This window comes from Andrena cerasifolii, chromosome 10 (assembly GCF_050908995.1).
Source record: "Andrena cerasifolii isolate SP2316 chromosome 10, iyAndCera1_principal, whole genome shotgun sequence".
Lineage (NCBI taxonomy): Eukaryota > Metazoa > Arthropoda > Insecta > Hymenoptera > Andrenidae > Andrena > Andrena cerasifolii.
In genome coordinates, this window is record NC_135127.1 from 6,717,318 (window position 1) to 6,744,750 (window position 27,433).

The following is a 27,433-nucleotide window of genomic DNA, read 5'->3' on the forward strand; positions in this document are numbered from 1 at the left end:
ATATAGTCGGTGGCGCAAGCTTCTTGAAAAAAAATCTTTTCCGACGGGCGCTGGTGTGGGAACTGTTCTAGTCATCCGAACATGGAAAAACTAAGGTTCATTTCCTTTATTATGTTTGTCGCTGTGGTTGGAACCTCGAACGAGTTTCTATCTTGTGTAAAATTGATTCTACAGAACGAAAACAGCTAAATTAATCAGCAAAAATCGAACATTTTTTCAAAATGCTGTTATTCGGCAAATTTGTGTTGTTAGGGGTTCCAACCATAACGACAAACATAATAAAGAAAATAAACCTTAGTTTTTCCATTTTGGATGATTAGAACAGTTCCCACATCAACGCCTGTCGGAAAATAACTATTTATAAGAAGTTTGCGCCACCGACTATATCTACGTATATGTGCGATAAAGAAGTCCAAAAAAATTCCGAGTATTACTTCAAGCATACCTTAATATGCAGGTTAATCGCCAGATAGTATAAAGTTATAGTTTTTATTAAATAAATACCCAAAGTTGACGTTGTAAAACGAGAGAGTTACAACAGAGTACCCCCTAAACACTTGAGCTGCTTTTCTTTTTTTTTGAATACCATTTCCAATATTGTACTACACAGTACACACCCAAAGAAAGGTACAAATTAATGTGCAGCGTGCCCTAATTAAATTTTGCCACGGAACCCTTCCAAACTCCCTAAAATACGAAACCAGTGGTAATACAATTGCAAACAGTGCGCTGACTCTAATTTTGCAGTCAGCTGTATGTTTCTCGTTGAATAATTCACACATTTTTTAGCATTTAAATATTATTATTAGAGACCCTAAACTTTGTATCAAACAACCCCAATTGGGAATCGCTGGTGTAGAGGGAAGTCTGATGTCGTCTGAAAGGTTATCCGATTAAAGTTCACTAGCCCGACAATCGCATTCTCCGCTCTTCAGCAGCAACAAGCATCGGCGTGTTCGGTAATCACGGTGCATTCGAAATTAATCCGTCAATTGGCACGCCGGGGCACCCATGGGAACCTCGCTTCCCCTCTCGTGCGCCGGGAGCAGAAAAGAAGCTTACATCCTATCGTGCCGTTTCATCCACACTTTACCCTCCACTTCCCGCGCCGCGCAATATCGCCGGCAATATTCGCCGCGAGCGGAGCACGGACCGGAGATACTATGTCCCGAAATTTCGTGAGCCGCCTCCCCTACGTGTATAACGATAACACACGCGGCTCAGGGCAAATAATACGATATACGTGCCGGGAATGTGGATGTCCGCCAGTAATAGATAATGTGTACACGCTGTAACACAATGCATTATCTATTTTCCGTGGGGCATTCTGGGGACGAATTCATCAATTAAAGTGCACCTTCAACGCGATACTGTTACAGCTATTCGTTCTTTTGAAATCGCCAGCAATTCTGGCCAGTAGAATTGTACTTCTGTTACTTCGAAACCAATTAATATGCATTTCACAATTCAGCTAGCGCCACAGCTTAGCTCTCTGCGTGGAGCAAGGTGCGAGGTAATAGCGTTTCAAATCGATCAGGCTGTTCCAGGCGGCAGTACATAGTCGAGAAAATTTCGCTTATCTCCCCCTCGAGTAAACATTCGTGCACACTCGATGAATACTTCCGATGCTTTCCAGAAAATATGAACGCGAAAACTCGCTGACGCCAGCGAAAGTGCTGGTACTTTTTTTGCTAAGACGATGGACGAGATAAATCTCCAAGCATTGAGGGCATAATTAAGGGGGTAGCCCTAATCGACGAGCGGAAGTTCGCATGAAAATTGCTGAGTGGTTTCCTCGGAAACTAAGCGGAAGATCCATTTCAAATTGTGTTAAAAAATACATAATATTATGAATGCACTTTTTTTTCATATTTAAAACTGGTAAATTTATTACCAAATTTTCATTTTGACTGGTTTGGTAGTTCCAGTTATAAGTAGTATGTGATACCTTTGAGTACAAGCCTCCAAATGTGTTTGAAAAATAAATACCCGAGGCTCCACTCAGCTTCTCATTACAGCATAATCAGTTGTGCTCAGGTCTTCCTGCATTGACGCAACAATCCCTATCATCATCCCCCGCTACTCCCGCCTCTCTACATTTCTTCTAATTAATCTAATTCATTATTCGCTATTACCACACTGGTCAGACTTCCTGCATTCATTCATCGAACACGCTGTTAAGCCTGCCCGAGCTTGGGCGTGGGTGACGTGCCCACGTCCGCGTCACCGAAACGGTTAAAAGGCACCGTTATCACGATGGCATTGACACGGTATCAATGACCGTGGTCATGCATCTTCCAGGGAATCAGGCGCCCTGTTATCTGCCCCAGGACCAGCACCACGAGCGGGCAGACAGAGATAGAAAGTGAAACGCGAGACGGAAGAGCGCGACGAGACCGCGGAGCGTTAAACGTCAGGCGGAAGCAAGCGGTGGGCGATAACGCCGATATAAATAGCTATTATTTTCCACCCACGTGGCTCTGTACAGCGTGGCGTGACGATTGGTTCTGTCGCGGCTCCTCAGTCGGCACGCGGTCTCTAAACGCACCGAACCCTCGCGCGCCTCTTCGTGAATCGCGATCCCGGAACGCGTCTATTAAACACGTCACTCCTAATAGCTGAATAGTTCGACGTACCGCACGGGTGTTTAATATTTATTCCTTTCCATCGCGCGAGGAAAACAATTCAATTGTCCCACGAGCCACCTCTCCGGTGGTGGATTTAATTAAAATGGCCCAGTGGCAAACGCCCCGGGAGGACACCCTGTACGCGTAACAGAATTAATTACAAATACGCGCGTATGGTATGAAAATTGTTAGAATATAATGTTTATTTATTTAAGAAAATAAAAGTTACACAGTCGATCGTCAGTATAATAATAATAAGAACTGCGTAATACTTAAACTAAAAGTAATAAAAAGAATAGTCTTTAGCGCGATGCAAGTTAACCGTTTGGAGGGTTTTCTCGGACTGAGAAGCGCAGGGGTCGAGAAGACCGTTTTCCCCTCTTTTGGGTCTCCTGTAGAAAAGGAAAGGAAAAACTCACAAGTCACCGGGTCCCCAAAGTCCCTGACACTCCAACTCCAGGAACAGTCCATCGTTGTACACATTCCAACAAAAATGATGGGGAACATAAATAAACATAGTGTTTGGACAGAATCATAATTATATTTTGAAGATGGGCACCTGACCGAACTGCTGATCGGCCGCCTGTTGTATCCGTCACTGCACCTCTCGCAGTCGCAAGCTGGAAGGGTTCAGAATAATCGGCCATCCAAATCGGAACGGGCGATCGATTTCAGGCGAACTCGAGGGGGAGCGATAAGACTTGATCGGGGGTAGCTGAATTGGAGGTATGGAGTGCGTACTCTTCCACGTTCAAGGGTGCACCGATGCACGCGTGCATTACGCAATGGTATCGCCGCTCGGTCGACGACCAGAGCGTGACAAGAATGGCACGTCTACCTGTTTGTCGATGGCGGCGGCTCGCGTGCATAGCACCCCGTGGCATGGCCAACCATTCCCACTGACAACACGTGACTGCAATCGGTATCAATTATCGCGTGCGGCTGCAGCGCTCGTTCGCCCGAAACGCGTGTTTCCATTGGTCCCCGGCCCGGCGCCCGGTTTGTTTGAGCCCTAAATTGGATTTTGGGCGCGTCTTGGTTGGCTCGTCGCAATTCTATTGACGGATCAACGGGGATTAGTTTGCTGCAGTTTTGTCGCGGGTCCCACTGTTGGGCCGAGTGATTCGGTTCAGCGTGGCTTTTGGAATATGTACATTGTTTCTCTTCCCAGGGGTGGAGGACAATTGTATTAATTGCGTCAATTGCATTACCGTATCGGTGGGGAATAATAGGAATTATAACTGTTCAGTTTCTTTCTTTGGTGTAAGTTATTAGTTTGTTAAAAAATAGATGCGATGCTGTAATAGATAGCTTAAGGGGAGGAGTTTCGTTTAGAAATTTTTGTGTTTAAATGATTTTTTTTTACTCTTCATACGATGTGTAACAAATGCCATTAATCAGATTTTATATCGAGGCCATTGTTTAAAAGGAAAAAATTGCTAAATCAACCTATGATTTTCATGCGTTCAAGTTCGTGGCACCTTCCCTTAAATACATCTGTGTCATTGATTTTAATTGGAATTTTTCCTCGGTTATTGATCAGCCTTCTATCTTCAGAAGTGAATTTTTTTCTAATTTATTACCCGCAACTTGAATCGACGGATAAAAATAGAATTACAATCTTTCCCTGACGGCGGCGTAACCGAAGACCTTCATTTGCAAGACGTTGACTCATATCTGCGGTTCTTCTACTTGTATTTGCGGTTCCACGGGTGTCGCACCACATGTAATTGTTTCATTTGTGGTCGCAAGTCAGTGTTAGGTGGATTCTTAAGGTCATGCTCAGTCAGGCGGCTGAAAAAAGGGTGGTCTTTGGAAATTTTTTACTCAAAAGCTGTACCACATTTCTCAATAAATCTTTTTTCCTTTTAAGGATTGCATCTAGTACCGTGCATCGTAATTTTTTTATTTAAAAATATTTATCAATAACTAAGTTATTGTCCATCACTAGAAGGTTCTCTAAAAAACAAGGCTTCTGCGGCTTTCTTTTGAATTTTTTATTTTAGATCGACTTTCGAGCAGCAGTGATCACCGCAAAAGCCTTTTTTTAGAGAACCTTCGAGTGATGGACAATAACTTAGTAATTAATAAATATTTTTAAATAAAAAAATTACGATGCACGGTACTAGATGCAATTCTTAAAAGGAAAAAAGATTTTTTGAGAAATATGGTACAGCTTTTGAGTAAAAAATTTCCAAAGACCACCCTTTTTTGGCCGCCTGACTGAGCATGACCCCTTAAACCTGTCCTTCGTATTCTCTGTGATCGAGCAGAGATACTGCAGCGACAACGCGTCGCATCAGCCCGAACCTTTTCCAATGCAAAAGATTATAAGAATAACAGATGCTAATACACCCGAAAGCTGTTCCTGAATAATAAACGTATCCCGGATAAAGGGGATAACAAAATCTATGTATAACATGAATCTAAACTTCGATGTACCTCACAGGCACACGTAACAGCAACGCTTCTCGTTTCCTTTGACCAGGGAGGGCACTCTAGAGCCGCAAAAGGTTAAGATAAAAATAAATATGACGCAGAAAAGAGCCATAAACATTTCCAAGGCTCCAAATTGATACTTATTTCCACATTCACCAAAGACCACTTACGCAAATGAAATGATGGAAACTCGAGCTCTCAAACTAGAGTCTAACATCCAAATGCAACGGCACTTACCGTGCCGGTAAGCAACGGATAAAGAGTAAAGTAACGCAACAGAGAAATCGATTGCAAGCAAATATTGGTTCTCCTCACAATCTTCGATACAAGCTACTCTGTACATGAAATAAATCCCCTCTGATAATTACTCTACCAGCCCCCGACCCCGCAAGTCGCTACGAAAGTTGAAGCTCCAACAAAAACAAAGGAAGCAAACAATCAGATTGCCTTCAGAGTTCCATCTAATTCCCATCTCGGGGCAAAGGCTACGCTCCTCTCTCGCCCGGAGCTTCTCAAGCTCAAAGAAAACAGCATCGGTCGCGCGCTCAAAGCAAGAAAGAGACGCCAGCGAAAATAACGGAGTGTTTGCCTTCTTCTGCATCCGCCCTCCCCCTTATTACGATTCGCGGCTGGATATCCATTTTTATGAAGCCAAGAAGTTGCCGGCGCTCAAAGCGCTCCCCCCCCAGCCGTCTCGACGAGCACTTTGCTCGGTCCGTCGGATACGTTCGCCAGGGATAGGATCGATATGGGGACGTCGCCGGCGAGAAATATGGAAATTCGACAGGCCGGCTAGACGGTGGCAAGGAATAATGTAAATTCGATCCTGGGTCGGCGTATAAAGGGAGGCCTTACGTCTTCCTGGCCTCCCTGACGTTAATTTCGCGTGCGAAGGGGCTCGTCCTCGAGGACGAGCCGACGTAGCCGCCCCCGTGACGACGAATCCACGCCAGGTGACTCACGGTTAGGGCTCCCACAGGCCAACGCGAATATTCGCGGCGGCAGCGGATCCGCCGCGGTTCAGCAGTTTTTTAAGGCTCCCCCAAACCAACGCGAATATTCGCCCCGCGCCGCGGATTAGATAAGACAGCAGTTTTTTTTATACGTGGTGGCTTATGGGTAGTGTTATCTGATCCGCGGCAGATCCGCTCCGCGCGGCGAAATTCGCGTTGGTTCGGGGGAGCCTTTACGTCGTCGACGCGAATTCGTGGCTGGGTTTGATCAGGAGGGGCTGTCAGGCATACGTCGTGACGGGAATAATATTTGGGTGAGCATGCAAGATCGCGGCAATCCCACGGTGTTCTGCGAAAATTTATGCAACGGTTCGACACCGTGGTGATGAGGAAGGGTGGCTTTCTCGAAGCGTCGAAACCTCTCGAAGCCCAGAACAGTTTCGAGCTTTGAGAATTTGAAGCTTTGCACTTTTTCCGCGATTCGAAACTCTCGGAAACTGGATAAGAAGAGGTATACAATTGGGGAATACCCACCCCCATTTTAACAGAATAGAATCGTTTGCAGCTGCATTGAGAATTTGTATATTGGTATGTTTTTCTTTGTAGATTTTTCTTTAACTATAGTCAGTAGAGATTTATGGGAAAATTTTTATTGAATTCAGTTCTTCCAGCGAGATATTCCATTTACAAACACGCAGTGAAGCTCGAGAGTTTTGAGAATTTAAAGATTAGGTTTGAACGCACCCTTAGTGATGAGGGTGCTCCATCAGTTCACGTGGATAAGTTTTGGATAAATTATTGTTTCAGTGGAGGTTAGAGTCTGTTGGAGGGTACTGATGGGCATTTTCTAGTTGCCCAATTTGGGTGGTCGATTTGTTTTAGACAGAAGGGGTAGTCGACGTGGCGTGGGAGGAGGATTCGTGCTTGGTGCGCAGTTGGAAAGGAGGGCAAGCATAGTTGATTGTTCTTGATTCGAGTAAAATGGAATGGAAGAAGCTTGGGAGAAATGCGGGTTGCAGAGGGGGACGGGAAGTTCGAGTGTAATGATAAATTGTTTCGAATACTTTGCTGCAAGTGTTCAAAACACAGGAAATTGGACAGCTAAGGGGACGTCGTTGGAAACTTCTCCCGTCAAGCAAGTCTATTCCTTTTTTCAGCCTGACAGGATCTGCTCTCGAAGGCTGCGCGTGGAGGAAGCAGCTTAGGTACAGCGGCGGGTGTAATAAATATTAAACGCGATATTTCTTGCGCGGATAAAAGTAACTTTGATAGCTCTGAGGTACAATTTCTTATTTATTCGTAATACCCTTCGCATCGTACACTTTTAAGCTTTACTTTCGCCGCGAGTTGCATACGTGGGAGCGTGGCTTCACTGCATTCCGCGTCACACGAAGCAAAAGTGGTAGCGCGGCTTAAAATGCTCGAAAAATGGGCGATTTTTTATGAATTTTTTATAATAATAATTACGCGACAATAGTCTTTATTATTAACCAGAACTGGCAAAATATTGGGCCAATATTGAAGCAGTGTAGCATGAAACTGCGGGGACATCGTCCTCTTTCGAATAAAAAATAAAAAAAAATTATAAAAATGGGTCCATATGCTGAGGAGTTATGCGGGGACAAACATTAAAAAATAAATAAATAAAAAAACATACGGGTCGAATCTATAACCTCCTCCTTTTTGAAGTCTGTTAAAAATCACCTATGTTTCAAGCGTTTCGACCCTTAATAGGACACGACCCTAATTTTCAGGAGTATCTCCTATGAAAATATCAGCACTTGCAATTGACAATTATACTAACCAATTACTGTTACAGTCTTTTCTTTGCTTACGAAGGAAACTTTCCAAACAAAGGATACAGGATTATTCGATAAGCGAGCATAACGATCTCAACGCAACCACGTTACATTTGATCTGTTGCCCGCAGACGCAAGATTGCCATTTAAAATTCCAAACACCCGAGGGGACCCCAGGGAGGATGATGGCCGACCTTGAAACCCCACGAGAGTAGTCGCCGCGCGTTATTCAATGATCGGAAATGGGTCGTCAATGATGGTTAACCTAACGGCACTTGTTACGCGAAACAGTGGCCGTTTACGGCCGCGTCGCATTACATACATACGAAAATGTGCTTCCTTTTAAGAAACTATTAATAACCCTCGCTCCCGAGACACCGATGCGCCGCGAATAGCGTTTGCCACAGTCGATTATGCTCCATTGTAACTAAATTACCGATGCACTTGCTGCTCAATGAAATTTCAGCGCGTCCATTGTTCTCTCAGCGATAATATTATCAATGATCGGATCGATTGCGCTGCGAATGCCAGGCGAGAGCTCTCGCAGCCAATCAGCAATGAAATGTCATTTTTCAATGAACGTCTCAGAAAACGCGCGCGGCAAACGATCGCTTAGAATTCAAAGAGCGACAGAGACGCGCACCGAGAAGAATTCAAAGAACCCCTCATTTCACGGAGCGTAGAAATTTAAAATACCCCGCGCGCCTTTCATTTGCGAGAATCATACGAGAAATTTCACCGGGGGCCGCGCCTTTCTCTGCCGTTCCGCGGAAATATTTCTAAATTGAGATAGATTGGCAATATCGCGCGCGATGGTGCGCACGGTACGGGCGTTTTTGAGCCGGCCGGTGGCGAAAAGCAATTTTAATTAAAGCTGATTGCCAGGTGCCAATTAACGCTGCCATTCCGGCCGCTGACCAAAGACACTAATGTCCTGGACATATCACTTCTCCCCCCCGCTGCCAGCGGGTGAATCCGGCTCTCATCGAATCATTGGACAGCGCGCCCAATTTCTGCGGCATTTTAATCGAATGAAAAGTCTTCGCCCGTCGGAGGATCGTATGGCGTCGACGGGAGAGAAAAAAAAAGATCGATAGGGGACGTTAATCCTGTTACTGGCTCGATCGTTCGTGTAAAATCGCATTCCACCGCTGTGAACCCGAATTTGCTGCAGTTCGAGGGCAGTGGGATTCGTTCGCGGGCAACTTCGAAATATCAGAATTAACTGGTTTCCGCGTGGCTTAGTAATCACTCCGAAACACTTTTGCAGATTCAGTCGCTCGTGGAGAGCTATTGCCGCGGACTCTGTGGATTGTAAATTATTCACGGCGATTCGAGGGAACAGTGGCCGCTTTGACTTGACCCTATCGCCTCAAGTATTTCTGAAAACGCTCCAACTTGACTTGGCGTGCCGCACGAGTTTCGCAACGAAGAACGTCATTGTTAAGATCGCGAAGGTAGTTCCGACGGAAATGTCACTGGCAACTGGTTGAAACAATTTGTGCCTCGTGGATTTCTCTACAAATTTCACGTTCAAAGGGGGCAGCTACAAATGGCAGCTTTGTATCGAAAACGTCATGCGAACCTGAGGCTTCATAATGGAAACCTTCCCCGCTGAATGAAACAACGGAAAGAGAATTCCTACGTAGATAGTTTAATTAATCACAGTCAAGTGGCTTCTATTTTGCTTGGAGAAACTTTCAGATACGTGTGTAACATGCCCCAAGTGCTGGTTGTAGTCCAGAGTGCCTTTCACGAGTTTCACGTTGATTCCTTTGGCACTACACTCACCTACTACCTTTTCGTAATCCCAGATTTGTGGGATAACTCCTTGGCACGTATAGACGAGCTGCGATGACTTTGTTGCGGGGATTAGTGTTCCTCGGGCACAATTGCAGCGCGATTAAAATTAGGGGACTTTAGGAGGCTTCTGGAGCCAGAGGTGGTCACCTCTGATGGCAATTGCGCGGGTTTAAGACCACCGGAGCTACCCTTCTTCTGCTCCACTTGTACATAATGCAGTTAATCCATTAAACTTTCAGGCAGATGCTACCACATCCGCGACTCCCGTTTCTAGTTCCTCTGCCATTAGCACTGCACCACCGAGACTCTTAATTTTCCCCAGAACATTAGAAAACATTTGTTCTCCAGGCACGGAGTCACAAGCGTCGTACTTTATCTATTTCTCTTCAGAATAACAATTGATCGACTCAAATATTAATCCAGGCGCAACTAGGGCGGGCAGATTTTGCTCGGGAATAAAAGCCACCCTCTGCCATCAGTCGCAAAGCCACAGTTATTTTCTCCAGGATATTAGAAAACATTTGAAGACTCGCGAATGCGAGTTTCTCCTCGAGGCACGTAGCCTGCGCTGTGTTGTTTGTTTTCTGAATAGAAGGCTGCACGCTGTACCAGCGACGCACGATCCTTGAGTCGCGTGTACGTGCCCCGGGGTGCGTTACACGCGACTTGAGACCAGCTTAGTTGGACGCCGGCCCGAGGAAAGTCAATGTCACGGCAGACAAAAATACGAACGTCGGCTGCCAGCAAGGCGCTGCCTGAATTCTAATCCGTGACCGAGATTCCCGATCAGTCGCATCCCCGCGTAGTTGTTGTTCCTAGTGGGCTCTCTCTCTCGGCCGCAGTCGCATAGTTACGCGCGCGCCTTTCCGCCAAATGCCCAATTTCGCGTACTGCCTCTGGTGCTGCTGCCGTCCCCTTGATCGATACTTGTCGCGACGCGGCGACAGGTTCGATTACGTCGGGTACACACCCTTGTACCAGGTGAAAAACGGTTTTCTCGAGTGCCCTGTCGTCTAATTAATCACGATCATCGTCGGGGACTATTTTCCTTCACGATAGAAAACGCGGAGCCACGTGTACGTATACGTAAATCCAGCGGGAGATTCGTCCTGCGTCTCTCCACTGGTTCTCCTTCGAATTCCCTTCTGATGATCGACGCATTGTTTTGTGATTAACACCATCGCCATTTGCATGTTTACGAGACGCTGCTTTTCGACAGGCGCCAAGTTTGCGTTGCGTAACTGCTTTTGGGGTGCAAGATAGTAGTAGCGAGTAGTTCAATGTTTAGTCAGGTATTCGCCAAGGCGATTTATAGCTGAAAGATTGGCTTAACACTTTGGGCGCTGCAAGGTTCTGAGAAATGCCCCTTCAAGGCAGGCAAGCACTTGCTAATACAGACAATGTGATCGTTTCTGCCGAGAAACTTCTGCTCAACTCGCGCCGAGCAAATATTCGGGACACACATTGCCAGACAATACTTTGGATGCTTTTCAGAACGGATCGACGTGAAAATACATTCTACGCCAAAGTAGGAGGCGAATCCCTCGGCGATAAAACATAGTGGCGACAGACAATGGTAATACTTTGGGCAGAGTTTGATTAATTACTGAGTTATTTAATTGTATAAGTAATTCAAAGTCAGTTGAATTCAGAGAAGCTGAATAAAAGTGGTAGTGATGATAGTCTTCAAATTTATAATTGATATCTTCATCCTGCAAAATTAATCCACGTCAGCTGAGACCGTCAGATAAACGACTCTTTCATTTCCGCAATAATATTGCCGTGATATCAGTACCGTGCTTCATCGAAGCTTGCAAGATAACTCCACAAGCTGATAATTTCTGAGCTCTCAGAATGTTGCATAAACAATTCCAAAATACAAATTTTTTAGATCAATCACTTATACCCGCCGCCACCGAAATTCCAAAGAACCGAGTTTCATTCCGCATCACAGGGCAGGGAAACTGTTGCAAAGCGTAATTTGCAGGTGCGGGCGGAAATTCGCAAAGCCGCGCTGGAAACCGACGAGGACCAAACTGGAACCGCGGTTTCCAATCCGAACGGGACGAGAACTTCTCCTGTGAAATTATTTCGTAACGTTCGCTCGATTCGATCTCAGTGCGTAGGTGAACTTTCTACGGCGCCCCTGTCCGACGATGTTTTCGTTAAACTCATCAGGACGACCGTTGAAGCGTTACTTAACGAGGTCAGGATGAATTAAGCCGCTGATGCGAGCCTTTGTGGAGTAATAAAGCTATCAGGCGATGTTCCAAGACCTCTTCTGCGGCACAAGTGTCTTATCACAAAGGAGGCTTCCTACCAAACCGCAAATTGATTTCGCAAACTTGATTGTATCTGAACAGAAATATTTTTACAAGGGAAGAAGAAGAAGAAGAAGAGCATCAAATTCTACCAAATATCCCAGCCTCATTGACCAATCCATTCTATTCAGAGATCCGGCTAATTGCAAGATTTCGTGTCGCATTCAAAGCGGAACGCACGTGGAGATTAGATCCGACGGGGAACAATCGTCAAGCTTTCCCAAGCACGAAGAGATTCCATCAAGCATGCTCCTAGATCACAATCATCCCCCAGCCACCCACGTTGTCGCGACAAGCTCTTCAATTAGTTCTGTCCATGTCAGCCTCGAAATCTTGATCCCATTGTTAGTCGATCTCGATCCCCGCAGAAATATATCGTCGCTGCTGGAAAGGCTGCTGCTCTCCGTCCTCGAAACACCACCCTCCAATTACCCCGTGCCCCATAAACAGGGGGATGCGCCCGCTCGTGTCCGTCCTGGCCGAGTCCCGCGAGCGTGTTTACAATCCCACGGGACAATGCACGAATTTTGGACCCCCCGCTCCCTCCCTGCTGACCCGTTTGTAGTCGAAATCTATTACAGAGCGCATCGGGCGCGCAGAGGAGCCCGGTGCACCCTCGAAATTGATTTACGAGCGACCTTCGTGTTCTCCAACGCTGCTGATCGATGCGCGAAATCGTGGCGAAACGGCGCGACAGGATCGCGATGCCGAACCTCTGCGCGCACAACTTCCCCTAGGCTTTGCTTCGGACGTATTCCAACGTGCATTCGGAGATTCGCGTTTGTATTATTCCTTTGCCTTGAATCCAGCTGGCAGCCATAACTGGGCCGTGATTTGTAGGAATGTATGTACACTGCTGTTGAGAAGTATTTGGGCACGTGCTCTGTATGGAATAATTGCGAAAAAATGTTGCAAATTTGGTTGGAGAAATTTTATTTTGGAAATTTTACTTTATTTGGGATTCTAAATTAGAATCAGAATATCGCATTTTGTGGAAATAAAGCAGGTGTCCTTTTAGGGTAGATGCACCGTTTGTGGCTATGTGCATAATTATCTTATTTTTAAATTATTCGCAGATCATTATTATGTGGAGAATTTTACATCATAAATATTTTGTATAGTATAAGATTACATTTATTGCTTACACGGAAAAATATTATATCTTTTAAGAAGTGACCAAAACTGGTGCTTTAAAGTATACTTTAAAGTGGCCACAAATGGTGCATCCACCCTACTTATAAGCGGCAGTGTAGGTATGTCTGTGTTTCTGTTACGTTGCGAGGTAGCATTTTGTTCCATTACCGAGTAAAATAGAGGCCTAGCTTCGACTCTGTTTATTCAGAACACTGCACGATAAAAGCTCCTGACTTATTGTCACTCTACAATCAAATTCGCTTTTAAATTAACACCCTCAGTGGCGGCAGCGTGTTTTCTTACCGAGGGATTTGCGTGCTGTGCATGGGTGGCGTGTTTTCACGTCGATATTTTCAGGGAAGCATTGGAAGTGTTGTCCGAGAGTTCTTGAATGTTTACTTTGAAAGCAGACCAAGCATGTGCACGGCTCGCTTTGAACAAAACCTCCCCCGCTGAAGGGCTGACCGACTTAGAGGGTGTTTTTCAAAGTCTTGCGTCACTCAGTGTTTTATAGAGAAATCGAAATCGGTGCAGATTCTGCTTAACCAATAGCACAGTCGGTATTAAAAATCGTCTGTCGCTCTTTTAATTTAAGAGTTAAGACAATTTTAAACTCAACTGAATATAACAACACACATGAGTTATTACTAATTTGCTGCACGAAAAAATAGTAAATTGTTCTTAAAGTTGTCTCAAGCCTGTGTTTAAAGATCACCCTTCACTTCTGGTATTAGGGAAAATAGATAGACATTTTATTCTATCACAGAAATCTATGCTATTATTGGGGATGGAAAAGTAAAAAGTTGGGGGCAAAAACCTTTTTCAATTTCATTCGCCCACAATTTGCCACCCTAGGCCACGAATCTTTTCTTGAGCACCGCAGTACACTTAATTATCGCACACATTGTGTTCTCAATATTAGCAACATATAGTTACAGGTGTAGTAGCGAAGCATCCACTTTTGCCGAAGACAGTGCTGATTTAATAAACAGAAGTAAACAAAGGCAAAGGAAAGTACCTATCTAGCGTGGAAAGGCTAATCTTTAGCTTTTCGAGCAGCATGGCTAGCCAGTATCATTATCTTGTCAGGGGATTAACGATAAATCTTCTATTCATGGGTGCAGGTAGTTGTCACACTTTCAAACCAACATAGTCATTCTCCGTGCAGAGAATAATCCAAGTTTAGAGACGCGTATAACGCATCAGCGTGTTTGCGGCCTCGCAGCGTTGAATATACCATGGACGTTGAAATACGACGAACGTCACCGTGCAATTGCAATTAAATTACCGAGGGAATTAGCCAGCACTGCGGATAATGTACCCGTGAATACGGACTCTCGTGTTATAAGGGCAAACTGGCCTGGTCCCCGCGTATGTATCAAAGATTTGCGTTTGCCAGGTCTGAGGAGCGACGATGTTGCTACTCTTTCCATTTTATTAAACGCTTTTATTCGTTGGGAGGCTTACCGCGCACGATACTTAACACACACGCGATCACGGTAAACAAATTACTAATGGGTCATAATAATTGATGACCAATTGGCAATGGTAATGGTAATTGATGACTAAACGCCATTCATGCGTCCATATTCCTGCTGAAGGATAACAAACAGTGCAGCGTGGAGAATTGAGTAGAAATTTAAATTCCATTAAGGGGCTACATTTGACAGCTCGGATAATACGGTTATTTTGATCAATTTTTTTTCATATAAAAAAACGTTATTTTTAGAAATCAAGATATACACCTTTTTGTGTATAAATTAAATTGTATTCTCTTAAAAAAGAAATCTGATATCTTAAGAAATGATGTCATTGCAGCCTCTTCTTCCAAAGCGTTTTCATATCTGCGGTATCAAAACTGTCTCAGAGACTAGTGAACCAATTTGAATAAAACTTTGCATGAATATTCTTAAGACCAAGCGAAAACTCCAACGTGAAGTGTTGCGATAATGCAAGCATTACCACGAATACCAGGCGGCACACATTGCGAATATATTAATTAAAAAACTGATGCGATCGTGTATCCCCTGATCAACTATCCCACCTTTCCCCTACGGTTTGATTTTGAAATACACCGTTTTTCATATGAAAAACAAAATAAAAAGTTTTCTAACCAAGGAAACCCCTTAATGCAATTTTAGTTTTGCGAATTAACTACACAATATTATCATATCCTTAATTAATATCAATTACTATGAATCTTATGTCAGAGCTGCCAGCCATCTTCCATATGTAAATGTCTCTTATTTCTCCGTACAAGTTTCTTATTCTGCCTGCTCTTTACGCGCAGCAGCTGCTCCCTTATTCGTACAAGACCAAAGCGAAATGAAAGAAGAATCGGATTTACTCGTTCCAACAGATCCCACTCGGTTCTGGTCTCGCCCCCCTGCCTCCCCATGACGGATAGCGCCCCGTAAACAATTTCGATTTCCAGTCGAGCTATTTCCCCGGAGGGGCGGAAAATCGCGATAGGATAGGAATAGAAGAACTAAGGGGAACGGTTTTCCAAGGGAGGGGGCGCGGAAGTTGGAGCGTCCAACTGCTAAGTAACTACCGCGATGGAAAGTCGTATCTCACCAGAGGCGGCTCAAGTGCGCCTCCGCAGGCTTCCTTATTTCCTCCCTCTCGATCGAGTTATTAATATCGAGTAGCCATCGGACGGAGTAGAAAGTCGCGTTTCAAGTAAACGATGACTCAACTATCATCCATTTGCCTTTCCCCGTTTCCCCCCGCGCTTAAGTAACGCAGAAGTTCCCATTGTCGGGGCCGGGTCCGTTTATTCGCTTGCCCGTTTCCTCTCGATCGCATAATCGCGCCGCCGTTGTTGTTACTGAACAACGGCTCCGCGGGTTATGTAAAGTACGTTCATTTCCTTGCCCCGGTCTTTCGAGAATGATAATGCAGAGATTGCGCGGCGTTACGCAAGCACTAAAACCGCGTAGAAAATTGGATTTCCATGGCAATGGGAAAACGGTGTCCGATCCCCCTGCTTTCCACTGTGCCGTTAATCGAGGGGGCTCGAGGGATAGTTACGCGTGGGTATTACTGCTCGAACGCTCCGCGCATCGAGGGCGTGGATATTTTATCTCCATTTACAAGAATAAAAAATATAAAACCACGTTATATAAGTGTTACTCAAACAACAGTATCGGCCCCGAATTAGAATTGCCACCCGCAAAATAAAGTGTCTTATGTTACAATACGTAAATGTACTCTATACTTTCGAACAACGATAAACTACGCGACAATACTTTATTTCACGATTACTGATATCACGTGGAACGTAATGGAACATTATTGTAGGTAGTTGCTAAATGCACACACGTACGATCATCTCATAGTAATTTCTTATCTCCTGCCTGTACCTGCCACCTCAGCATTTACTGAGAAAGTTTTCTCCGACACGAATCTGAAGTGGCGTGATGAGAGAAACAGGACATCTCTTAATTTAATAAAGAACGAATTACTTATATATTTTAATACGAATATTGAGTGCAATAATGCCGCTGAGTTATTTAAAAATGGTAAAAAGTTGCTCCGTAATGCTAAGAGCAATAAAAAAATATGTTTGGAAGAAATAAAAACTAATACGATTAAACTGTACTTTTAGCTTGTCCGAGCGTACTTTTTTTCATACTCCACTAAAGCAAATTTACATTATTTTCCTGTAAAAAAAAGGTGGCAACCCTGCTTCAAATACCCCTTAAACGATTACTTCCTCGTTTCTTCTTCACCCTGAATAATCGCAGCATGCGAATAGTCATCAAACGCGCGGTAACGTGGCTTTAAGTCTTTAAGTTAAACCTTTATTCTCCTCCTTACTACCTTCCCACTGTTATAACGAATACCCGCGGAAACGCGCGCCTGGAACTACAATTATTAAAGCCACCTAAGGGGTGATTCCCGTTTTTCGCGAGTACCGAGTGAACGTCGAACAACAAGCATTCAAACGAATCACCGATGAATTGATCCCCGAACTTTGTCGTGCGCGATGGAATTGCCCAGGGGGTAGAAAACAAACATACCCTCCTTCGCTTCGAGGGGTGGAGGGCGCGATCCACCCCGACCAATTGATCCTTCGGCAGAATGCGTTCTCATAGAAACGGTGTCTGTTGGTTTTGCAGGTCGAGGCCGGTGATGTCATACTCAGGGTGAACGAAGTCGATGTCAACCGATTCAGTACTAAAGAAGGTAAGAAGATCGACCTGCTTTAGCGCTCGTGATATAATGCACATCCGACGGCGGAGCGCGCTCGTTTTTCTCCACCTCCGTCGGCCGAGTATCGCCTTTTTATGCGTCGGGCATCGAACGGTTAAGCTGGGTCCGCACTTACGTCCGAACGGTCGCCTCGCGTAAAACGAACGGTGGATCTCGCGGTGGAATGAAAATTGGACGGCTCGAGGCGCCTAGGGCAACGCGGCCGCAGAAATGGATTTTGGAAATTTATCACAGCTGCACGCGGGCAGGGAGAAGGGAAATACTGTTTCGTTTAACGAAACGTTAAATTAGGCTGCATAATTCGAGTTTGGTTCCCGCTAAATCCGGATTATCGGGACTCGGTGTAAGGTCGTTGGTGTAGAAAATTGATAAAACAGCGCTGAATCGGATCTGAATTGGGGTAGGAAGTTCGATGCTTCGGGGAATTAATTTCTACCGCGTTTTATTCATTCACTTTATCATCTACGGGAAGTGTGAATTTTAAATACAGAGCGGGGGTAGGTGTAATGGAATAGGGTAGCGTATTCACTGCAGTATGTTACTGCGAAAGGGGATTTTGGGAGATTTAATATAGCAAAAATTGGGTGCGCCGAAATGTCGGGAGTTGTTGGGTGCAATGTTGGTATTTGGCAGTGGCATCAAAGGGATGCTGGAGCCGCATAGTTTGAGCACGAGGGGGGGTGGTGGTGTGCGCCGTGTCACTTACACTACCGCCTGCTCCTATCCCTTCTTTTCATCCAACGTTCCTTACACAGACCCCAAAAGCAATCTAGGAATCCCATTTGAAGGCACGGAGCGCGAATTTAACTCTAGCAAGTTAGCTCTCTGGGCTTGTATAGCACGATGATGTTACTATATAATGGAAATATAGTTGAGATGCTACACGCTACTCGCTGTTCCGATATAAATATGGACCCATCTTAACACTGTAATGGCAGAGATGCGAAAGCACTGGAAATCTTACGATCTCCATTTTCCTACTTTGCCACAAGCGTGTACCCATCTTTAAACGACTTCGTTTTATCATCGTAATGATGCTTACATCCACTACATCTCTTTCTAAAAAATATTCACTTTTACAGGATTATAATTGAATAATTACCATACAATTTTTCTGGTAAAAAAGTTTTATTTATTTATTTATTATTAGGTTTTTAGGTTATTTCATAACTAACAAGGGAAGATCCCGAAAATTGGAATTTCAAATTTTTTTTAAACTTTATCAATATATAGGGGATTTTCTATCCTTTACAAAATTTTTGCGTAGGTAATTTAGAATCTCTTCAAAAAGATTCAAAAGACGCGTTTTTTCATTTAATATCCGAGACAGATACGTTTAAAACGGCAAAACAAATTCTAAGCAGCTAGACTTTTCGGAAAATATAACAGTAGTATATTCAATATAACAAGAAGTATATTCTGATTTCTTGAGAAAGGAAAAATATCGAGAAATCAGGAACACTGTTTAGATGTAATTTAACATCATTAAGTCGATGCGATCAAAATTTGCCTTAAGGCCGAAAAATGAAAATATGCCCTTTTGAAGAATCACTTAAATTATCTGTATCTCGTTAGTCTCTTCATAGATAGTACGTATCTCTTCAATTTTATTGAATCAATAATCCTATTCCAAGAGACCTGCGACTACGCACTACGAGGTTTTACGAAAATCAATCAGTTTTCTGGCAGAGTTTCAACAGATTCAATCTCGCCCCACTTTCACTCCGGCAGAAAGAAAACACGAATTTTCTCGTTGGCGTAGACAGTCGTGGAAGGTCGTCGCAATTAACCTCGTAATTATCGTATTATGTTCGCGCGATCACGATCAACTCGCGAACGAGGCGGCTGAAACGTGGCAAGCATCCGAGTGAAAGTCGATCCAATTTATCCCTCGATCCTTTCATCGCCTCGAAGGCCAATGAAATCGGTCAAATATCGGCCGGTCGGGAAAAATTCCACGCGAGCCCATAACGAAACTTACGGGGGACACTTGCTCTCGAGTGGAAAATCCACGAGGTCGCAGCGATCGAGGCGAGATCGGCGATAATTCGTGGGAAAACGCTTCGACCGCTTTATCGGAATATTTATCGGCCTGCAGGATTTTCAATGAAACTTCGCGCGACTTCGTGCACGCGTGTCTTTCCAGCGGGAAAATTTATGCGGCGATTTCCTTCGTTTAGGGGGGAAACGTTTCTCCAGAGAATTGAGTTTCATGCGACGGACCCCTCTTGAATGAAATTCTCGCCTGCATCTTCGGGACCCGGTATTTTCAAACCTGGCGGAAGGAGTAATTTAGTGGTATAGTTAAATTAGTTTGCCAATAATCGAGCTGCAGTGAGTAATAACTTAATTAAATTTATAGAATGTTTGCTGCGCGATGCTCATTTCGCGCGATCGCGTTTGTCCTGTTCGCACTGTTCCGAATTTATCGTTTTAAGTCGCGAGGAAATTGGTCAAAATTTGCGGAATATCGAACAGAATGGCCATCGAAATTGAGCTGGATAACACGAGGGAGAATCGGATACGTAAGCGAGTTAACTTCCATTTTAAATCGGTTGCAAGTGGGGATCTGTTCGTGCACGGTCCTCGTCTTTCTTTCTTAACCTTTCGATCTTTCAAACGTCCATCTGTAAGAAATTTTCCACGTCACAGCAAAACGATGCATTCATAGAATTAATGGGCACCCGGATAATTAATTTCAATCGCACGCAATAGAGATTACGCGATACAGAGTTGGATTAATTTTCATTCATTAGGGTCTTTCAATCTTCCTCAGTGGTTTCGTTATGGAGCTAACGAACTACTGTTACTGTGGGTATATTAATAAAGATGACTAGCAACTAGGTTTATTCCTCGTTTCGTTGTGTAACTGTAGAATAATCTGATTAACACAATCTGGTCTCAATGAAATATTTGAAAAAAGGCGAAGTTTTCGAGGAAACCAGAAACTTCTTTGGCATTAACAGCGTGGCGACTGAAAATAAATAGGAAAAGAGATTCCTTTTGACTCGTCCTCGTAATGAAATCCGAAACAGAGTTACGTACAAAGAAAAAAAGAAGGATTAGGGTCCCTAAATCGCCAGTCCAAAGTTGCCAGTGATTCAAGTAAGAATCTAGTTAAGAGTGCCGGCGAATCTCGGGGGTTGGATGAAACGAGTAAAAAGGAAAGTTTCGCTCGTGAGTTACAGCCGAAGCTTGTTTCCTCTTCGGGGACGCTCTCGTTTCGTTAAATGAAACCGAGCGCACGAATTTCCTAAATGAATCTCGTTCGTTATGATCGCGTTGCGTTCGAAGTATAATATTATACAGGCTTCGCCGAGAGTTAATCGAGAAAGTTTTCCAGCATGATGGCCAGGTCATTCAGTAATAGTCACGAACTCCTCTCAACTCATTCTCGGGGTTTAATGAATTAGAATATGAAGTTTTACCAGGTCGCGCCTGTGTTCCTCTTCTTCATTCGCTAGATTTTTATTTCTTCAAAATTTTGAATCTTTTTTGCATAGCGAACTTGTCTTGAAGTTAATGTAGGGTTTGAAGAATTTTTGCTGGCAATTATCATCAAATTGGCGATAGAATAATATCATTAGAATCAAGTTACTCGCGTCTGAAATTTGATTAGAAAAATGATAATAAATTCTACTGTATTATTATTATTATTATTATTATTATTATTATTATTATTATTAATTTTAAACGGGTAGTCACCCTTCGGTTACATATGTACAGAGTAAAAGAATGAAGGAGAAGCAAAGCGAAGGAAAAGCAAAGCTATAAGTTATGATAGTGTTACATTGAGAATATATATGAAATTTATTGTTATCCTTAATGCAAGAACAATGCAGTATTATGCTGGTTATCCTCCACATTCCCAGCGAATGTCTCTATTGCATACATAATTATATAATTCTATACACGTTGAGGATTAAGCATAGAATCTGAGAGATGTATTCAAACAGTTATCTCCAGATACGATCGATACCCACATCGCTCTTATCAAACCAATTGCATATGTCAGCAGAGCTGTGAATGATTAATGAAATGCCTCGATAAATTCGCGACATTTCAATCGCAATTGTATATCAATATTACAACCGCACACGATCTCTTTAATATCTTATTTTTAAAGCATCTTCATTACCAGTGGACTGATTAACTTATCACAAATCCTCATTCTTTTAACCTTCGCTCTGCGTACTAACAGTTTAACGTTAACCGTGTACAGGGGTGTAATTATACCCCACGCATTTTCAGTCCCAATTGTAGGGGAGACCGGGGCTAAAAGTTCCGGGGGTAAGTTGTTCCGACGGCTCTATCTTCAAAATAAAAAGAGCGTTGTACTTTAAATTATTTTTTCCGTGTGAGTTGATCACGCCACTCTGTCGCCCACTTTAATAGCGTCCGCGACAGCGAATTGTGTGGTTGTAAGCAAGGACCTATTAGTCGCGTACCAGATAAGTAAAAATTTTTCTATCATTACTTTTTGGTCTATTTCAATTATTTAACGTAGATATTATAGATTGAATCGTCCTTATGGATCAAATGACATTTAAGAACATGGTGTAATAGTGTTTATCGTTTGAATACATGTATAAGCAGAATAATCTTTGAAATTGCTACATGTGTCGGTAGGGGCTAGTTGTTACCGTGACTTGGGGCACGTTGGTACCGTAAAAACTTGCCCCGCCGCAAATAGGTCTGTGAAGATAGCACCCCCAAATTCGATTTTTTTAAAAAACTCAACGGCATTCGTTTGTTCATCGTATGCCCACGTTTGTCCATAAAAAAATTGCGTTTGCCCACCCTTCAAAAAAAAATTATGGCAAAAAAAATTTGCATCAGCACCCCCATGAAAACATTTTAATGATTTGTCGGTGGGAAATGATTGTCCTTCGTTTGCCCACGTTTGCCCATAAAAAATTTTTTTTTGCCCACCCTCCAAAAAAAGTTATGAACAAAATAAAAAATTTGTCTTCATCACCCACGATGAATGCATTTCAATTTTTTAAAAGAAGGATACGAATATACCCGACCTGGCCACGTTTGCCCACTCTCAGATTTCATTTGCTCACCCTTCAGAATTTAAATAAAAAATAAAAACCTCGAAAAGAAGGGTACAGGTGAAGCGATCGCGTTAAAGTTCGATTTTTCTAGAAAATATTATCAAAATCGTTCTTTCAACGATGCAGTCCGTTAGTTTAGATGTAGAAGAGATTTGCCCATGCATTAATTTCGTATGCCCACCCTCCAGAATCGAATTATTAATAAAGATAGCCAAGAAGTGCGGTGCCCGTTGAAGCGATCGCGTTAAAGTTCGATTTTTCTGGAAAATAATATCAAAATCGTTCTTTCAACGATGCAGTCCGTTAGTTTAGATATAGAAGAGATTTGCCCATGCATTAATTTCGTATGCCCACCCTCCAGAATCGAATTATTAACAAAGATAGCCAAGAAGTGCGTCGTTGGAAATAATTCGAGAGTATCGCCAGACATCTGTTTACGTTTCGGCAGTGGCACTCGGCGCTGCGCCCCTTTAGTTAGGGTAGCAGCGCTGCGTGTCGTCATCGAACGTGCCGAAACGTAAACAGATGTCTGCGACACTCTCGAATTGTTTCCAACGACGCACGAAAGTCAGTCGGTCTACAGAGTTCGGGCGCAACTCTTGCGAGATCGTGCGTTCATTTACGGTTTGTGAAGTAACTGTGACATTATATTATTTTCCGTTGTGCGATATCATTGCGGTAATTAGTGAAAAATGACTAGAAAACCACTCTGGTGTTATTCTGCACATGCTGCAGATGTGTGAAAAGTGTGAAGTGTTCGATGAGCGATACAAATTGAAGTGTCGTTCGAATAAAGTGAGAAAGAAGTGTGTGCAACATTTTTTGGATAACATGTCACCAAACACCTTTAACCTTTACGGTAAGAACAATCGATTTTGATAATTCATTCGGAAAAAAACGAACAGAAAGGTATTCGCTTCAACGAGCACCGCACTTCTTGGCTATCTTTATTAATAATTCGATTCTGGAGGGTGGGCATACGAAATTAATGCATGGGCAAATCTCTTCTACATCTAAACTAACGGACTGCATCGTTGAAAGAACGATTTTGATAATATTTTCCAGAAAAATCGAACTTTAACGCGATCGCTTCAACGGGTACCGCACTTCTTGGCTATCTTCATTAATAATTCGATTCTGAAGGGTGGGCATACGAAATTAATGGATGGGCAAATCTCTTCTACATCTAAACTAACGAACTGGACCGTTGAAAGAACGATTTTGATAATATTTTCGAGAATAATCGAACTTTAACGCGATCGCTTCATCTATACCCATTTTTTCGCGGTTTTTATTTTTTATTTAAATTCTGGAGGGTAGGCAAATGAAATCTGAGAGTGAGCAAACGTGGTCAGGTCGGGTACATTCGTATCCTTCTATTAAAAAATTGAAATGCATTCATGATGGGTGATGAAGACAATTTTTTTATTTTGTTCATAACTCTTTTTTGGAGGGTGGTCAAACGAAAATTTTTGATGGGCAAACGTGGGCAAACGATGGACAAACGAATGCCGTTGAGTTTTTCCAAAAATTCGAATTTGGGGGTGCTATCTTCACAGACCTGCCGCAAATGTATAAATTGTTTCCGCTGTGCTTTAAGATGCGAACAATATGAATGAAAGGCGGAAAGGGACATGACTTCGATCGAAGATATGCGTAAAGATAAATAAAAACTGTCGCTTTTGGTTTTCTTTTAAAGATAATACATTTTTGTTGGTCCGAACCTTCATAAATTAACATTATTAATAAAATTCTGCTTTATTTCATTAGAAAATGAAATATTTCATTAAAAGGCAACTCTTATATCATAGTAACAACTTACCCCAATGCGATAACAACTTGCCCCATATAGGGGTAAGAAGTTCCGCTTCGATCAGCCACAAATAAATTACTTTCTATGGGAAACCTATTACAATATATTAAACACAAGCTTAAAATCAGAAGATATAATAAATTTAACAAGAAATTAGTCAATAGTGAAGAGAATAACTACATTATTTTCCAGTCATTTTTTATGTTTTATCGAAATCGGAACTTTTAGCCCCGGCCTCCCCTACAGAAAAAACTTTGGCTGCGTAAGTATTTGTGAAAGTTTGTTAATTTTTAAGAAGATAAGTGTAGAAAGAATTGTAACATTTAATTTGAAATACAACAATTTAAAAGTTGTATTTAAAATTAACTAAAATTATTAAAAAGTAACAATTAATTATTCTTATCGTAATTTAAAAAAAAAAATTATAAAATGTAAAATGTGTAGAAGCCCAGTAAATCACCGCATACTTTTTAATAAGAATTGCACTTATTAATGTTTGCTTAATACGCGTAACTAAAAATATAGGATATTAAAAGTGCAACTACACTCCATTTATAAACATATAATAATGTTTAAATTTATAATTGACACTGGTATGCGGTCAATTACTGGTTGGTTTACCCTACTTACTTCTTTGAAACATAAGCAAAGACCGAATTGAAGCTGCATCAAACCATTTTAGGGATAATAACATTACGCTGAACAAAAAATGACTAAAAACCATATATTTTAGGCAACAGAAATGTAAATACAAAACACACTGCAGATCCAATACTAACGCAGCTGCTTACAAAAATTGATTTTTGCATGGGGAATATCAGGGTGCATATGCACCCCTATACACGGTTAAGCGCTCAGGTGCCTTTGAAACCTACTATATACTGCATTCAAATTCACCGATTTCACTGAAATTTTTATCAAATTCTATGTAAAAAATATCACAGATAGCATTCCTACAAGAATACTTAGGAAAATTTCCATTCGGTAACTTTTTATTTACGCTTTTATTAGCTTGGTGTGTTTTCGCACCCCTGACCAAAGAGTGAAGGTTAAATCTCAATCTCTTCAGCTTTCTATACCCAGCTTCTATCAATAAAAATAAAAAAATCCTTGACACAATATCTCACAGTTCATTTCAATTAAAAGCCGCCACTAATTACACCCCCAAGAGCTTTATTATTATACATAAACTCCCCGCGCGGTGCTCCGGCTTTTTCATACCACGAACGCATAATATAAATCCTAATAAAGAGTCGCTCCACATCCTCCTCAACAGCCTGCATGCCGCTATTAAGCGGACGTACCCCGAAATGAACCCCGTCAGCCATATTGGGATTAAATGGCGTCAGCCCGCGCGAGCAGACGTGACAGTTGGTATTAAAGGGATGGAAGGGTGAATTTCCCGTTTTACGCGAATTAATTGTAACGCGAGGATCACGCTTACGCCCCCGGAACGATTAACCTCCCGCCAAAATTACGGCCTAGCGCCCCGTCCTTCTGCCCCGTGGGGGTACGTCCAAACAAGGGGGGGGAGGACTTTGCTCCCTCCTTAATCCACGACGGCAACCAGCCCCGACCTATCGCAACGATGGCAGAGAGTGGCGTCTGAATTCCGTGGCGGGGAAGACGCGACAGCTGGATCCGCCGTAATTCCCATTCCCAGTCGCTTTTCCACCCTGCTTTTTCGGGGGGGTCGTTGGACGGGGCTGGTTCCTTTTACGAGCGCGTCAGTCGCTCCGCGTCCTTCGGCTTCCACACGTTTCTTCTCTCCGTTCGCTCCAGCCAGCTTCGTTTTTGTGTTCCAGTGCTGAAATGTCTGCGGCTCTCGTCGGACCCCGTCACCCTGAAGCTACGAAGGGGTAAGTGAAAAGCACACCTGCAACATTCTTTTATCCGCTTAACGGCCGCGACACCCTGCTCACTTACGATTATTCGGGACGAATGGGGCTTAGGGGTTGTACGAGGTTTGGCTTCTAAGTTAATGCTGGCTGAAAAATATTGCCAAGGATCTTTATGCGAATTATTAGCGATTTTTTTATTCGTGGCGGTGTCACATTTACAGATTAGGAACACTGTGTATTTTAGGTAGTTTGGGTTTAACGCACTTAGGGCAGGATTGTGAACTTGGAATCCGCAAGTGTAAATTTCTATAAAATAGAAACAGCTTTTTTTCGTTTGTCATTTGTCTGTCTAAAATTTTCGTTTGTCCACCCTTCGAAAAGGAGTTATAAAGAAACTAAAACGAATGAGCAATAATCTGGACTGCATTTCTTTCGAACTACATAGGTACCTACTTGAATCATTCGGGTGGAGAGAATTTTGACTCGCTGTGTATACAAAATAAAATTTCGGTTTATCAGCACGTTCCTTATTAACTAGTATACCTAAAACTTTTGGCCAATCTGGATTAAATTTATATAGTTGGACTTTCCAGACTCCTGCGGAAAATCAAAACTGCTCAGGGCAGTCAATGTTTTTTTTATGCAGACGAAAATTGTGGGTGGAAAAATCGTGGACAAACGAAGACTTTCTATTTTATAAAACTGTGCACTTAGGGCACTGTTTTCTCCACGTTATTTGGCAATGTGTCTAATAACAGAATCCTTTATTCAGTGCACTTAACTAGGGGAAATTATCTCTGTAATTTATAGCGATTTAAATAATATTGTTTAACCCATTACTTCTTGCACAGTAACATGTTAAACGCTTAGGGTGAGCCGTTGAAAGTTTCGCTGGAAAATCGTGTTCGAATTGAACCGTATCCTCTACGAATCCCGTCTATGGTTATAAATAATTTATCACAAGACCAATTAAATAGTAGAACTGTATATATATATCTGAGCAGAAAGAAGCTTATGATATAGATGACTTGGAAAACTTCAAATTAGATTTTCCCGTGAAATATTAATTACCACTTGCCACGTACGTTTAACATCACTCGAAGATTAAGATCGATGATCCAAACCTCCTGCAATTTTTGCGTGCTAGCTTTCTACCGTACACCCTCTCAGTCCTTGAGCCATTTCCCACCTCCGCCCTTTACATCTATTTCTTGCTGTAACAGCCTGTTCCCGCGACCACCAGTCACGTAACACCTTCATACAAACTTTCCAATATCTTGCTAGAAAATGGATCGCCCCGCAACACTGTACCTATCTTAAGGGTTCGCTCTGGGAGCCGCGAGAACCCTGCACATTTCCCCAGCTTTCCCTGGGCAGATGCTGAAGTCGCACGCACTAAAATCGTCCCGTATGCCGTTCGCCGAA

At 42.8% G+C, this 27,433-nt stretch overlaps 1 protein-coding gene across 9 annotated transcripts in view; it reads left to right on the forward strand.

Annotated features, from left to right (window-relative positions):
* The window catches only part of Efa6 (Exchange factor for Arf 6), a 68,755-nt gene that overhangs the window by 23,781 nt on the left and 17,541 nt on the right, over positions 1-27,433 (forward strand). For 6 of the 9 annotated variants that reach the window (XM_076821565.1, XM_076821562.1, XM_076821566.1 and 3 more), the window contains exons 2-3: positions 17,201-17,267; positions 25,973-26,026. In XM_076821565.1, coding sequence (XP_076677680.1) covers positions 17,201-17,267; positions 25,973-26,026 — 121 coding nt within the window. Of the gene's footprint in view, positions 1-10,419; positions 10,603-17,200; positions 17,268-25,972; positions 26,027-27,433 lie in introns of those variants that run through there. The other 3 variants (XM_076821564.1, XM_076821568.1, XM_076821567.1) reach the window with 3 other exon arrangements.